Source organism: Schistocerca piceifrons, chromosome 9, assembly GCF_021461385.2.
Source record: "Schistocerca piceifrons isolate TAMUIC-IGC-003096 chromosome 9, iqSchPice1.1, whole genome shotgun sequence".
In the NCBI taxonomy this organism is placed as follows: Eukaryota; Metazoa; Arthropoda; class Insecta; order Orthoptera; family Acrididae; genus Schistocerca; species Schistocerca piceifrons.
The window spans coordinates 154,576,637-154,593,763 of NC_060146.1; the positions used below are offsets into that span (position 1 = coordinate 154,576,637).

A 17,127-nucleotide genomic window follows, 5' to 3' on the forward strand; every position below is an offset into this window, starting at 1 on the left:
TCCATGCTCGAGGCAGGATTCGAACCTGCGTCCGTAGCGGCCGCGCGGTTCCAGACTGAAGCGCCTAGAACCGCTCGGCCACACCGACCGGCAGTTAGGGTATGGGGGTAGTTTTTGTGGTTAGGGTGTGGTCTCCTTATTGTGCCTAAGAAAACGTTAGTTGCGGAAGGATATCAAAAGATTTTATAGCATTGTGTAGCACATACAATTTGGAGATGATGATGGTATTATCGTAACAATACACTCTTCATAAGGCAGCATCTGTAAAGCAATGTCTTGTGGAAAATAACGTTTCTCAAATTTACTGGCCTGCTCAGAATCGGTATCTAAAGCCAATGGAAAATCTGCGCGATCAGTTACAATGCCGATTCGCTCCAGACCCTAGTGTCTAACATCATTTCCTTCTCTGGTTTGCACTCTTGAGGAGGAATGAGTTATCATTCCTCGACAGATTTTCAGACACCTGACTGTTCCCAGCACATTTGAAGGCGTCACAATGGTCAATGATGGAGGCACACCAAATTAATGTCCACTGATAATCTAACATTCTGCGTGGTGTCTGTTTGTTCTAAGTCGTGTCTCTCTACCACTTTCCCGCAACGACGCTCTGAGCGTGTTTTTTAGGGAATTGACTAGTTTGAACCTGGGACCTGCTGCTGGTAAGGAGACGCCAGACCACACATGATGAGTTTAGAAGAGTTCGGTGAGACTAGCGATGATATAACCAAATACTTAATGATCTCAGCGTCAGCTCCACTGCACTCCCTGTAAAAGAATCTTAATACTAACTAAATTTAGTGGAAGGGGTTCAAGGCTTTCCTATTTTTAGTTAGCTGGTAAAATAACGTCGAAAAAGCAGTTAAGTTTACCATTGGAAATTTTATTCCACTCACAAAACATTGTTTATAAATTGCACTATTGATAAAAGGAAATGTTTTAATACAGGATGATAAAAACCAACTGCGTTCAACAAAAATGTGAACGAATATTCCCTGAATGGGTTTACAAGTTTTACAATGGATCGAAGGATGACCTATGCCATATCAAATCTATAATCTAGATTTAAGTGTAAGTTTCATAAAAGAGAAAACTATCAAAATGGTCTACAGTGACCCTCAATTATCTTTAATTACTTATCTAACTTGTCGTAAATTACAGTGGCTGATGTGGCGTCTCAATAATTATATAAGAGAAAAATCATCGCATTTCAGATTTTTACTTCAAGTAGCAAATGTGAACACCATGAGATTTAATTGACGATCGACATTAGTATTAAGTAAGAAGGGGATGTAACAGATGAGACTTCTGCAGTTCTGAGTGAAGCCTTATGCGGTCAAAAATGCGGTATCGCGTGCGTTCATTACCTTGTCGGTGTTTAGGCAGCATCAGGGGGCGGCGGGTGGCACAGCTCCACACACCTCGCCGTGTCAGAAGCAACTCTCTCCTAACTTCTCCTTACTATAATTTACCGAAGTCGGTTTAAGAAAAAGGTATCTGGCTGTGTTTCCAACTGACCAATCAGGGTCTCAATGTTAACCTTAAGCTCCGCCTACAAAAATTCTGTCTATCCAATGAGAAACGTTATACTTTTCGTGGTGGGGCAATGTTTTTAACATTTGCAACGTAACAGAGACGCGAAAAAGTCTTGCAGCTGGCGTGGCCCGTTTAGTGTTATCGTAAGATCTATACAGTTCTTCTGGAGGGCTCTATCTTTTAACATGGGCTGGGGGTGATCTTGGCAGTCGGCTGGCGACGTGGGTGTCCGTCCCTTAGCGTAGGGCATCCTAGCTTAACACTGTTCTGCTCTCGGCTTCTGTTCTCGGTTCTTCCCTCGGAACTCCGTCTGTTTCACGGTGGGAAGGTATGACGTGCATTTAGGCGTTGTTGTGTTAGTCTGTGGTATTCCATTTGCTCACTCGTTGATCGTATTACTTTGGTTAATTTAATGTCAGGATTTATTCGGAGCTATGTGGCATACTGGCGGATTTGCTTATCATGTCAGGGTTTTCATGGAAGGTGTTGGATTTGCCTGACAACGTACAATAAGTGTCTTGATACTTTTGGTCGGATAATTATTCTGAACCCATGTCCATATATTACATGTCCGTATAACAAACACATTTTCTTCTTCTACGTGGGAGTAATGTTTCCTGAATATTTTTCTGTTCCTTGTTGTTAGATAAAGACAGCTTAGAAGCGTCTTTCATCTTCCTCTTTCCGTGTCCCTGTAATGAAGAGCACTGTCTGAGCTAATCATTAACATAAATTTGTAACAACAGGCACTGAATTAAATTCTGTCACTAACCATGACTATCTACCCACAGGTATGACTTGGTGCCAGGAGATGATCTGGTTAATCATGAATAATTTCGATTATGAGACAGCGTACAAAATTCCTCTGCTTGAACGGACCCCATTTCTGGAGTAAGTATATACAATGGTGAAGTATTTTCATGTTTGTCCGTTCTGTTAATCTATACATTATTTTATTTGAATGCGTGGTGTCAGTTGTTTCGGAAAAATAGACACCACGCAGATCCAGCAGCTGTGAAACACTATATGTAAATTGAAGGGGTATCACTGCTATCATCTGTAGCAGGACATTAAGAGGGATCAACGGCAAAGACTGAAAATGTCTCATCATCAGTTTTCTGCTATATTAGCAGATCCTCTGCCTCTCCATTTTCTGCGATCCATTGCTTTCTTCTTGTTACTGTATGCGGGCACCCACGGATAAAGCCTTTCAGCTTCCCTTCATGAAGCTTTACACAATGAATATTCAGTATTCGCAAAAGTTAAACCCGGAGCTACATTAGTGCTGTAGTTGAGAATTTATCAGAAACAAACAATTTGAAAAAAGACGACCACTTTGTAATCATTGGCGGCGCCAACGATGTTTACAAAAACGAGAGCAAGTAAGCACTCGCGCCAAAACTGTACAACACAAATGTTACCCTAACAAACCCACCAGAGCGACATAATCTCCGTCAGTGGTCGTGTATAAATACAGATATTGAGCGCTATAATTTGGAATTGCAGAAACTATGTAAAAAGCTAAATCATGTGAATTGCTAGACATAAGCAAACTGAAACGTGAAGAACATGCCAGGCACGGACTTCACTTAAACATAAATGGAAAGCTCATGTTAGTGAACCAGATAACGGAACTTTGTAAGAAGCTGCAGAATACCACGGACCCGATCATCTTAGATTATGATCAACAAGTTTTTTTTGGCTCAGTTTCAAGCAACACGATTTTATTGAACTATACCCCTTGAATTGGAAAGAACCTTATTCATATGCTGAACAAACCGACTTGGAAGTGAGTAAATCGTAATTACAGTGCAGTGTTAAATACTTGTGTAATAATTCGACTGATTCAGAATTCCATGTCACAAGGTGTTGTAAAATATCAGTGCCTTTTAGGACAATGCATCTAAACTTGCAGTATCTTAGGAATAAACTCGATTTACTGCAAGTATTTGCGGATGAGAATTCACCACACCTGTTAGTAATTACAGAACATGGACTCAAAGACTATGAAATTGATTATTAAAAATTAGATAGTAATCTGTTAGCAGATAGTTACTGCAGGAAACAGCACAAAGGTGGTGGGGTGGCAATATTTATAAATGAACGTCTTCCTTTTAAGAAAATCTCAGTTGTTGAACAATACTGTAAAGAAGGAACAATTGGAATGGCTGGTGTTGTGGTCCACATAAACGCTCATTCAAGCAGGTTAGCTAAACATAAAGTTATTGGTATGTACCGCTCAAAAAATTCCTATGTGTTGTACTGTCTTGATAGACTTAACAGGGCAATTAGATAAACAGGCCCCACTTACCTTAGAATAGTTGGAGACTTAAATATTGATGCAAACTCCTGTAGTATAACCAATTTGAAAATAACAGATATATTAAACTCATATAATCTCACAAGTATAGTGAACTCTGACACTAGAGTAACAGACTCAAGCTCCAGTAAGATAGATTATGTAATAGTCAACAAAAATGTAAAAGACAGTGTTAACTTTCAAAGTGTTGATTTTCATTACTCAGATCGCTATTGTCATGTGTTAGAATATTTAACGTTTGCTGTACCAACAGCAACTAAGATAATGAAGAAGAAGCGAATCCTGTATAGTACCAACATCAGCATCTTCAAAACTAGGTTAGCAGAGGAGAAATGGGACACTATTTACCAAACTAGTCAAAAAACAAATGGGAAAAATTTTATAGGACAGTGCTGAAGAACTGCGACTGCTGCTGCCCTCTCAAAGAAATAACCAGGGTACAAACCAACTCTCGTCTTGAAAGTAATATTAGGCACAAACTTACACTTAGGCTGATTAAGTTAAGGCAGAATATATATGATCTTGGCTGTTTATATAAGGAAACAGAGCTACATATATTTAAGGAAAAGTACTATCAAGCCAAAAGAACTTTTAAGGCAGACCTTTTACACTTGAGGAGACATATGAACAATGATGCAATAGAGAGTTCAGCTTACATAGGTAAGGCATCCTGGAGACTAACCAAAAAACATCGTAAAGCCACCAGCAAAGGACAGAGTGAACCAGTTAGCATTAGACACGAGAGCCATCCAGTGAAAGATCCAAATGAAGTATGTAATTTATTCAATAAGCATTTTATCTCTCCTTTTGACCAACCAGCCCATATTATAGATCTACAGGCTGGCACGCCTGATGGTGTCACGGAATTTATGGGTGTGATCAACAGGAAATATTTAACACAATACAAAAGCTAAAGCACAAGCATTCATCTGGGTTTGATGATATCTCAAGTGTTGTGTTAAAGAAATGTTCCAATTCAACTGTAGTATTAATGAAAACATATGCCCAAATTCCTTAAAAATAAGTGTTATTCAGCCAATCCATAAGAAGGGAAGTAAAGAAGAAGTTTCAAATTATGGACCGATATCACTAATCCCTACCTTCAGTAAAATATTTCAGTGTCACGCGTGCTGCAACGACAGGATTCCGTTTGAATTCAAACGTTCCTACTTGTAACAGAGGACAGGCAGCGCCTCGGACGTTGCCCAGGTAGCGTAACCACACCTGCGGACGTGTTACGTCGTCTGAAGCTGTCGCGAGCTGTCGGTTGCTTCTGTCACTTACGCAGGACGCGGCCTAAGACATCCCAGTTCTGCCGCACCTTCACTGCAACCCATGCAACTTTGTTGAGCACGTTAGAAATATACCTGTCAGAATGTGTGACACCAATTCAGCCTGGCGGCTTCTCTAGCACCTGAAGATGGCTAAGTGGTTGCCTAACCCTCAGGTGCTAAAGCAGCCGCCAGACTGATTTGGTGGCAAAATTTCTGAACGTACATTTTCTGACCGTCACCACACTCTTGTAGCCCAAAGTTGACTTATTAATCTTTGAAGTAAGTTAGTAATTTGGGCGGCTGGTCATATTTTCACAGCACTGAGATAGTGACACACTGCAGCGAGAGATAGCGACGATCGAATTAAAGAACCAGTTTTGTTAAATAATACTCATCTTTTTTGTTGCTCTTCGTTGTTGTGAGTTGGTTTAACTTTTGTATGACCGTCTAGAAGATGAATGAGTTGCTGCTACAAAAATTATGTGAAAACTAGTAGACTTTCTGGGGAACTGCACATACATTTTCAGTCATTTCACTTCATAATACAAATCAATAAAAATATAACTTGGTTTCCATTCTTGTATTTCAAACTTGTACCGCCAACCGAACAAAAAAAAAAAAAACAAAGATTTACCTCTAAGTCGGAGCGTCGACTATGTAGAGAAGTACCTGGAAGGTGTAGCTAACTGTGCAAAGAAAACAGTTTTGATTTTCATTGTGGTTTCCATTTCGCGACCGCTCGTTTCTTACTTTCCGAACAACCCCCGTACATGGCATGTTGTTTTTACCCTCAGTATAATTTTTGGATTATCACAGTACATAATACATATATGTTTCGCATGTTATATTGTACTATACGTATTTTTTGCCTATCACAGAGTATAACCAGAATTTCTTTGCAGATTTTCCTCACTTCTGAAGACACTGACGAATATGGGAACCCATACGATGGACGCCTGTGCGAAACTTAAGTCGCCGAGACTTATCAAAAGTCATCTTCCCTTGCAACTACTTCCGAAGCAGCTATGGACGGTGAAGCCTAAGGTAAATGACCTTTCCTTTTCTTCATTTACTGCTTCCTCCCTTCCTCACATCAGCCACACCTGACGACTCACAAAACAGTCAGACGTAGTACATTGCAACTCCTAGACTATCGTGCATAAGTTGTAGTACATAATTTCATCAATAATACAGTAAAATTGTTGAAGTCGTGAGGAACTGTTGACTGGGACACAATGAGAGGTAGTTCCTGCTGTCTGTCTGAAGAGCTGTTTGAAGAGACCTTCTTTCCTGGCGCACATCGGTAACTCTCCTTTACGAAATACGAGATTCGGCGTATCAGTTGTGTTTGCGTGATTGTGACGGTTGGATGTGGAATATTAGTCTCGTGTTTGCATAGCTGATGACAGTGAGGGAGAAATGAGAGACGTTGAAACGCTGTGCGACACACAGGTTACTGCTCTATAATAGCAGCAAATGGGCCGCCGAGCTTAAGGTCCTCATCTCATGGAGGGATCACCATCAACTGTGTCATAAGTCCTCTCTTCTTGAGACACTGACAAGAGGTTTGGAATTTAGTACTGGAAATTGTAGCAAAGTTGGTGATCAGAAACTTTACACCACATCTCCTCCCCTTGCTGACCAAATTCCAGCAGTATTTTATTTTATATTATTTTATTTTTTTGTATGTTCCCATCAACAGTATTCGATCGCATTACCTCCTTTTCAAGTACTACCAGAAGAAGATCGTGCCTCTACTGTAATCCTAGCATGTTATTAATATCTTTCTAATTTTGTCCATTCTTGCAGACCAGATGACATTTCATCCCTAGGAACAGGCTTCAAAGAGGTGGTCGAAAGGGAGAATATGTAAAAACCGCCCAAGACGAACGATAACAGCGCCGGATCCACAGTTTCGGATAGGATAATTGCACAAGCAATGCCATCCATAGAGAAAGACTTCATATGCAGCATCGTATTTAGTGAACGCACCATTGACAGATTCTCCGCGAGGTGGTGCAGTGCTTAGCACACTGGACCCGCATTCGGGAGGACGGCGGTTTAAACCCGCGTCCGGCCATCCTGATTTAGGGTCTCCGTGGTTTCCCTAAATCACTTCAGACACGTTCCGGGACGGTTCCTTTGAAAGGGCGCGGCCGACTTCTTTCCCCATCCTTCCCTAATCCGATAGGACTTATCACCTCGCTGTTTCGTCCCCTCCTCCAAACCAACCAACCGACCGGCCAACAGATTCTCTGCTCTAAACGAGAAGAGAATGAATTTTTCATAGAAGCTTTCATAGTAAGGTTGGTGTATACCCCTACAGCATTTATTACGTTATCCATTTTCGTCCTTTTATGTTAGTTTCTTGAACTTTGTTACCTGTCTTCTAGTGAAGCCCTAGAAGAAACACCAAGAACCGACACAGCTTTCAACAAAATATCATATCAAATGTCGTTATTTAAACTAAATAAATTTTGAAAATGATTCAGCTACAATCACGGCGGCCAAATTTTTTAAAAACGATGTAGTTCATTTGAAATAGAAATAACATAAAGGTTCCTACCTGGCGGTTGTCACTCAGTGCTCGGTAGTGTCAAAGTTTGACTGTGATGATTTTGTCAAACTGCCACAAAAATCTCAAATCAGTTCTTTACGTGTAAGTAACTCCACTTTCCACTTGGTATCAAAGACGGACGGCATTTCCGAAAACAATGTATAGATTGTATTGTATTGTATGTTAACCGGGGGGCCTAGAAACGACGGAGAGGCTCCGTCCCCGCCGCAGCCGCAGTGGTCCACAACCCCACGACGACTACCTCAGTCCACTTCACCCCTCCGCCGCCCCACACCGATTATTGTGCGATTCGACCCCCGGTGGACCCCCTATGTTTGCGTGGTAGAGTAATGGTGGTGTACGCGTACGTGGAGAACTTGTTTGCGCAGCAATCGCCGACATAGTGTAGCTGAGGCGGAATAAGGGGAACTGCCGGCCAGAGTGGCCGAGCGGTTCTAGGCGCTACAGTCTGGAACCGCGCGATCGCTACGGGCGCAGGTTCGCATCCTGCCTCTGGCATGGATGTGTGTGATGTCCTTAGGTTAGTTAGGTTTAAGTAGTTCTAAGTTCTAGGGGACTGATGACCTCAGAAGTTAAGTCCCATAGTGCTCAGAGCCATTTGAACCATTTTTGAATAAGGGAAACCAGCCCGCATTCGCCGAGACAGATGGAAAACCGCCTAAAAACCATCCGCAGACTGGCCGGCCCACCGGACCTCGACACAAGTCCACCGGGCGCATTCGTGCCGAGGACCAGGCGCTCCTTCCCAATCCGGAAAGCCCTGCGTTAGAGCGCGCGGTTACCTGGACGGCCATGTATAGATTACTTCACCCGACTTTCACGGCATCGTTCAGAAAGTGAAGTCCCACACTACTGGAAACAAGATTTTAGCCAAGTTGTACTACAAACGAGCCAGACCGCGGAGAGACGTCGAGGCTGCCTCGTGGCAGAGACACTGCTTGTTTACCGGCGGTTCGCAGGGCCACATTTCTTTCAAGGGCGCGGACGGCGTAGGATCCACCCTGCTCTGACCAACTACTGTCCTCAACAGACTCTGGTAACCAAACCCATTCTGATCATTAAAATTGATCATTGCCTTCCAGTTTGGGCCTAATAATTTTCTATTAAAGGACTATCTTTTCCTAACTAAAAGCTAATAAAATGTACCACAATATCTTGCAAGATAAAACAAAAAGAATTTTTGAAGAACGTAATGCAAACGCCTGTGTGTTCTGAGATGATCATTTAAATACGTACAGTGGCTAAAATATTAAAGATACAGTTGTCAAAAGTTACAGCACATAATTAATTCCTAGTTTTTGCAATATATCAGAAATTCAAGACTCTAATTTAAAAACGATAAGTAGGTAACGTGTTAAGATTTTACTGAATTTTACCTAGCATTATTTTTATCGAAATTATCCATTCGACATTGTAAACGAAGGAAAAACAACCTATTCTTCTTACGGTCGTCAGCCTTTTAACTGGTTCGATGCAGCCTCACCACTGTCAACATCTCAGATGGAAACGCACGCTTCGTCCTCAATTATTTCTTGCGTGTATCCCATTCTCTATCTATCCGCACAAGAAGCAAAGAAATTATTTCCTGATGTCTTAACATACTTCATATCATTCTGTGACTTATTCACAACAATGTTTTCTACGTGTTCCTCTCCTCGACTATTATTACCTTATTAGTCCACCCAGTTTTCAACATCCTTCTGTAGTAACACATGTTTAATGCTCATATTCTCTTCTTTTCCGGTTTTCGCAGAATTTATAAATGACTTTGAGACAACGCTGTGCTTCAAATACACCTTCTCAGAAATTTCTTCGTCAAATTAAGGCCGATGTTTGGTATCAGTACGTCTACAACTACAAACACGTTTCGCAAGCCACCGTGTGGTGCGTGGCGGAGAGTACCCTGTAGCACTACTATTCATTTCCTTTCTTTACACTCATATGGATATAGTGTCTGTTCTTTCGGACGTGTCCAAAAGAATAGACATCATTGATGGCCTGCATCCGTCTGGAACGAAATTAGAATTATAAATTAATACTTTCAGCGGCTGACGGACGTTGATATATATCAACGCGGACAGGCGAAAATGTGTGCCCCGACCGGGACTCGAACCCAGGATCTCCTGCTTACATAGCAGACGTTCTATCCATCTGTGCCACGAGGGCACAGAGGATAGTGCGACTGCAGGGATCTATCTACATCTACATTTATACTCCGCAAGCCACCCAACGGTGTGTGGCGGAGGGCACATTACGTGCCACTGTCATTACCTCCCTTCCCTGTTCCAGTCGCATATGGTTCACGGGAAGAACGACTGCCGGAAAGTCTCCGTGCGCGCTCGAATCTCTCTAATTTTACATTCGTAATCTCCTCAGGAGGTATAAGTAGGGAGAAGCAATCTATTCGATACCTCATCCAGAAACGCACCCCCTTGAAACCTGGACAGCAAGCTACACCGCGATGCAGAGCGCCTCTCTTGCAGAGTCTGCCACTTGAGTTTGCTAAACATCTCCGTAACGCTATCACGCTTACCAAACAACCCCGTGACGAAAACACGCCGCTCTTCTTTGGATCTTCTCTATCTCCTCTGTCAACCTAACCTGGTACGGATCCCACACTGATGAGCAACACTCAAGTATAGGTCGAACTAGTGTTTTGTACGCCACCTCCTTTGTCGACGGACTACATTTTCTAAGGACTGTCCCAATGAATCTCGACCTGGCACCCGCCTTACCAACAATCAATTTTATATGATCATTCCATTTAAAATCGTTGCGTACGCATACTCCCAGATATTTTACAGAAGTAACTGCTACCAGTGTTTGTTCCGCTATCATATAATCACACAATAAAGGATCCTTCTTTCTATGTATTCGCAATACATTACATTTGTCTATGTTAAGGGTCACTTGCCACTCCCTGCACCAAGTCCTTATCCGCTGCAGATCTTCCTGCATTTCACTGCAATTTTCTAATGCTGCAACTTCTCTGTATACTACAGCACCATCCGCGAACCGCATGGAACTTCCGACACTATCTACTAGGTCATTTATACAGGGTGAGTCACCTAACATTACCGCTGGATATATTTCGTAAATCACATCAAATACTGATGAATCGATTCCACAGACCGAACGTGAGGAGAGGGGCTAGTGTAATTGGTTAATACAAACCATAAAAAAATGCACGGAAGTATGTTTTTTAATACAAACCTACGTTTTTTTTAAATAGAACCCCGTTAGTTTTGTTAGCACATCTGAACATATAAACAAATACGTAATCAGTGCCGTTTGTTGCATTGTAAAATGTTAATTACATCCGGAGATATTGTAACCTAAAGTTGACGCTTGAGTACCACGCCTCCGCTGTTCGATCGTGTGTATCGGAGAGCACCGAATTACGTAGGGAACCAAAGGGAACGGTGATGGACCTTAGGTGCAGAAGAGACTGGGACAGCACATTACGTCCACATGCTAACACCTTTTTATCGGTCTTTTTCACTGACACAAATGTACATTACCATGAGGGGTGAGGTACACGTTCGATGGGCGTTTCATAGGACGTGGAGGACGCATAAATTGGCCAGCCCGTTCTCCTGATCTTACACCTCTGGACTTCTTTCTGTGGGGTACGTTAAAGGAGAATGTGTACCGTGATGTGCCTACAACGCCAGAGGATATGAAACAACGTATTGTGGCAGCCTGCGGCGACATTACACCAGATGTACTGCGGCGTGTACGACATTCATTACGCCAGAGAATGGAATTGTGTGCAGCAAATGATGGCCACCACATTGAACATCTATTGGCCTGACATTTCGGGACACACTATTCCACTCCGCAATTGAAAACGGAAATCACGTATGTACGTTTACCTCACCCCTCATGGTAATGTACATGTGCGTCAGTGAAAAAGACCAATAAAAAGGTTTTAGCATGTGGACGTAATGTGCTGTTCCAGTCTCTTCTGTACCTAAGGTCCATCACCGTTCCCTTTGGATCCCTACGTAATTCGGTGCTCTCCGATACACACGATCGAACAGCGGAGGAGTGGTACTCAAGCGTTAACTTTAGGTTACAATATCTCCGGATGTATTTAACATTTTACAATGAAACAAACGGCACTGATTACGTATTTGTTTATATGTTCAGATGTGCTAACAAAACTAACGGGTTTCCATTTTAAAAAACGTAGGTTTGTAACTAACGGGGTTCCATTTAAAAAAACGTAGGTTTGTATTAAAAAACATACTTCCGTGCATTTTTTTTATGGTTTGTATTAACCAATTACACTAGCCCCTCTCCTCACATTCGGTCTGTGGAATCGATTCGTCAGTATTTGATGTGGTTTACGAAATAAATCCAGCGGTAACGTTAGGTGACTCACCCTGTATATATTGTGAAAAGCAATGGTCCCATAACACTCCCCTGTGGCAACCAGAGGTTACTTTAACGTCTGTAGACGACTCTCCATTTAGAACAACATGCCATGTTCCGTTTGCTAAAAACTCTTCAATCCAGCCACACAGCTGGTCTGATATTCCGTAGGATCTTACTTTGTTTATCAGGCGACAGTGCGGAACTGTATCGAACGCCTTCCGGAAGTCAAGGAAAATGGCATCTACCTGGGAACCTGTATCTAATATTTTCTGGGTCTCATGAACAAATAAAGCGAATTGGGTCTCACACGATCGCTGTTTCCGGAATCCATGTTTATTCATACAGAGTGAATTCTGGGTCTCCACTAATGACATGATACGCGAGCAAAAAACATGTTCTAAAATTCTACAACAGATCGATGTCAGAGATATAGGCCTACAATTCTGCGCATCTGCTCGACGACCCTTCTTGAAAACTGGAACTACCTGTGCTCTTTTCCAATCATTTGGAACCTTCCGTTCCTCTAGGGACTTGCGGTACACGGCTGTTAGAAGGGGGGCAAGTTCTTTTGCGTACTCTGTGTATCTCGCGCACGCCTCCCGCGATACCTGCATTCTCACCTGATATGTCCACACACTACATTCGTAGTGTTCCTACTCAACAAACTCATTACTCGTGGAAGACATTCTTACCAAGTCCCGTAAGAGTTCGGGTAATATGTGTGCATCCGCACAGAAGAGGAAGGTCACGGCCGGTATTGTCAGAACTATATACTTATGTGGATATGGTGTAGCCGAACTCTTACAGAACTTGGTAAGAATGTCTTCCACGAGTAATGAATACGAATGTAGTGCGTGGACATATCAGGTGAGAATGTGGGTCTCGCGGGAGGCGTGCGAAAGATAGACTCTGCAGTCGCATTACCCTCTGTGCCCTCGGTGGCTCACATGGATAGAGCGTCTGCCATGTAAGCAGAAGATCCCGGGTTCGAGTCCCGGTCGGGGCACACATTTTCAACTGTCCCCATTGACACATATCAACGCCCGTCAGCAGCTGAAGGTATTAATACATAATTCTATCTTCCTGTCTTGTCTCACTCGCAAATAGTGCGAGGGAAAATCGACTGCCCTTATTCCTCCGTACTAGCGCTACTCTCTCTAATCTTATCTTCCCTGCCCTTACAGGAAATGTACGTTGGCGGCAACAGAATCGTTCTGCAGTCGGCCTCAGATACCGGTCTCTGAATTTCCTCTGCAGAGTTCCTCGAAAAGATCGTAGCCTTCCCTCCAGTGAATCCTATTTGAGTTACCGAAGCACCTCCATAGTACTTGCGTGTTGTTCGAACTTACCGGTGACAAATCTAGCAGCGCTCCCCTGAATTGCTTCGATGTCTTCCTTTAATCCGACCTGGTGCGGATACCAGACACGTGAACAGTACTCAACAATGGGCCGTACCAGTGTCCTGTAAGCGTTCTACTTTACAGATGAGCCACACTTTCCTAAAATACTCCCCATAAAAGGCAGTCGACCATTCGCCTCCCCTACTACAACCCTTACCTACTCATTCCATTTCATATTGTTTTGCAATGTTATGACTGGACTGTGTCAAGCAACAGACCACTTGAGCTACTCGAACGTTATCTTTGTTTTTTCCTCATATCTGCATTAACTTGCGAGGGTCACTCCAAAAGAAATGTACACTATTTTTTTTTTAAATCCATCTTTTATTCCACATGTTTGAAAGTTTTACAGAGTATAGATACATCCTTTATGAACAATATTTTCATTCATCCACATAATTTCCATCTCTCTCAACTGCCTTACGCCATTTTGGAACCAGCGCCTGTATACCCGTACGGTAAAATTCTGGACCAACCTGTTAGAGCCACTGTTTGGCAGCGTGCACAAGGGAGTCATCATCTTCAAATCTTGTTCCACGAAGAGAGTCTTTCAGTTTCCCAGAGAGATGATAGTCACATGGAGCCAGGTCAGAACTGTAAGACGGGTGTTTCAGTGTTGTCCATCCGAGTTTTGTGATCGCTTCCATGGTTTGTTGACTGACATGTGGCCGTGCATTGTCGTGCAACAGCAAAACATCTTGCTTTTGCCGATGTGGTCGAACACGACTCAGTCGAGCTTGAAGTTTCTTCAGTGTCGTCACATATGCATCAGAATTTATGGTGGTTCCACTTGGCATGATGTCCACAAGCAAGAGTCCTTTGGAATCGAAAAACACCGTAGCCATAACTTTTCCAGCAGAAAGTGTGGTTTTGAATTTTTTTTTTGGGTGAATTTGCATGATGCCACTCCATCGATTGCCTCTCCGTCTCTGGTGAAAAATGATGGAGCCATGTTTCATCACCTGTCACAATTCTTCCAAGAAATTCATCTCCACTATTCTCGTACTGTTCCAAAAGTTCGCTGGATACCATTTTTCTTGTTTCTTTCTTCTATCCCAACGTAGCGTGACAATTCGTTCACTGTGATGCGTCTGTCAGCAGTCACCAATTCGTTAACTCTCTGCACATTGTCTGGAGTGTGTGCAGTACGAGGCTTGCCACTGCGAGGACAATCCTCAATATTGCCGTGCCCGCTTTCATCACGTAACATGCTTGCCCACCGACTAACTCTACTGCAATCGACAGCAGCATTTCCATACACCTTTTTCAACCTCTTATGGATCGACAGCAGACCAACACCGACAACGATAGTTCAGGTATACATGCCGACGTCGCAAGCTGAAGATGAACAGATAGAGAAAGTGTATGAGGATATTGAAAGGGTAATGCAGTATGTAAAGGGGGACGAAAATCTAATAGTCATGGGCGACTGGAATGCAGCCGTAGGGGAAGGAGTAGAAGAAAAGATTACAGGAGAATATGGGCTTGGGACAAGGAATGAAAGAGGAGAAAGACTAATTGAGTTCTGTAACAAGTTTCAGCTAGTAATAGCCAATACCCTGTTCAAGACTCACAAGAGGAGGAGGTAAACTTGGAAATGGCCGGGAGATACGGGAAGATTTCAATTAGATTACATCATGGTCAGACAGAGATTCCGAAATCAGATATTGGATTGTAAGGCGTTCCCAGGAGCAGATATAGACTCAGATCACAATACAGTAGTGATGAAGAGTAGGCTGAAGTTCAAGACATTAGTCAGGAAGAATCAATACGCAAAGAAGTGGGATACGGAAGTACTAAGAAATGACGAGATACGTTTGAAGTTCTCTAACGCTATAGATACAGCAATAAGGAATAGCGCAGTACGCAGTACACTTGAAGAGGAATGGACATCTCTAAAAAGAGCCATCGCAGAAGTTGGGAAGAAAAACATAGGTACAAAGAAGGTAGCTGCGAAGAAACCATGGGTAACAGAAGAAATACTTCAGATGATTGATGAAAGGAGGAAGTACAAACATGTTCCGGGAAAATCAGGAATACAGAAATACAAGTCGCTGAGGAATGAAATAAATAGGAAGTGCAGGGAAGCTAAGACGAAATGGCTGCAGGAAAAATGTGAAAACATCGAAAAAGATATGATTGTCGGAAGGACAGACTCAGCACACAGGAAAGTCAAAACAACCTTTGGTGACATTAAAAGCAACGGTGGTAACATTAAGAATGCAACGGGAATTCCACTGTTAAATGCAGAGGAGATAGCAGATAGGTGGAAAGAATACATTGAAAGCCTCTATGAAGGTGAAGATTTGTCTGATGTGATAGAAGAAGAAAGAGGAGTCGATTTAGAAGAGATAGGGGATCCAGTATTAGAATCGGAATTTAAAAGAGCTTTGGAGGACTTACGGTCAAATAAGGCAGAAGGGATGGATAACATTCCATCAGAATTTCTAAAATCATTGGGGGAAGTGGCAACAAAACGACTATTCACGTTGGTGTGTAGAATATATGAGTCTGGCGACATACCATCTGACTTTCGGAAAAGCATCATCCACACAATTCCGAAGACGGTAAGAGCTGACAAGTGCGAGAATTATCACACAATCAGCTTAACAGCTCATGCATCGAAGCTGCTTACAAGAATAATATACAGAAGAATGGAAAAGAAAATTGAGAATGCGCTAGGTGACGATCAGTTTGGCTGTAGGAAAAGTAAAGGGACGAGAGAGGCAATTCTGACGTTACGGCTAATAATGGAAGCAAGGCTAAAGAAAAATCAAGACACTTTCATAGGATTTGTCGACCTGGAAAAAGCGTTCGACAATATAAAATGGTGCAAGCTGTTCGAGATTCTGAAAAAAGTAGGGGGTAAGCTATAGGGTGAGACGGGTCATATACAATATGTACAACAACCAAGAAGGAACAATAAGAGTGGACAATCAAGAACGAAGTGCTCGTATTGAGAAGGGTGTAAGACATGGCTGTAGCCTTTCGCCCCTACTCTTCAATCTGTACATCGAGGAAGCAATAATGGAAATAAAAGAAAGGTTTAGGAGTGGAATTAAAATACAAGGTGAAAGGATATCAATGATACGATTCGCTGATGACATTGCTATCCTGAGTGAAAGTGAAGAAGAATTAAATGATCTGCTGAACGGAATGAACAGTCTAATGAGTACACAGTATGGTTTGAGAGTAAATCGGAGAAAGATGAAGGTAATGAGAAGTAGTAGAAGTGAGAACAGCGAGAAACTCAACATCAGGATTGATGGTGACGAAGTTAATGAAGTTAAGGAATTCTGCTACCTAGGCAGTAAAATAACCAATGACAGACGGAGCAAGGAGGACATCAAAAGCAGCCTCGCTATGGCAAAAAAGGCATTTCTGGCCAAGAGAAGTCTACTAATATCAAATACCAGCCTTAATTTGAGGAAGAAATTTCTGAGGATGTACGTCTGGAGTACAGCATTGTATGGTAGTGAAACATGGACTGTGGGAAAACCGGAACAGAAGAGAATCGAAGCATTTGAGATGTGGTGCTATAGACGAATGTTGAAAATTAGGTGGACTGATAAGGTAAGGAATGAGGAGGTTCTACGCAGAATCGGAGAGGAAAGGAATATGTGGAAAACACTGATAAGGAGA

The 17,127-nt window shown here is 42.4% G+C and overlaps 1 protein-coding gene and 1 non-coding gene across 2 annotated transcripts in view; both read left to right on the plus strand.

Moving 5' to 3' along the window:
• The window catches only part of LOC124716783 (luciferin sulfotransferase-like), a 61,409-nt gene that overhangs the window by 13,015 nt on the left and 31,267 nt on the right, over positions 1-17,127 (plus strand). Inside the window, exons 2-3 of the mRNA XM_047243330.1 lie at positions 2,325-2,424; positions 6,030-6,171. Coding sequence (XP_047099286.1) covers positions 2,325-2,424; positions 6,030-6,171 — 242 coding nt within the window. The remainder of the gene's footprint in view (positions 1-2,324; positions 2,425-6,029; positions 6,172-17,127) is intronic.
• Trnat-ugu lies at positions 13,017-13,091 on the plus strand. The gene has a single exon. It is a non-coding gene; the product is annotated as a tRNA-Thr (tRNA).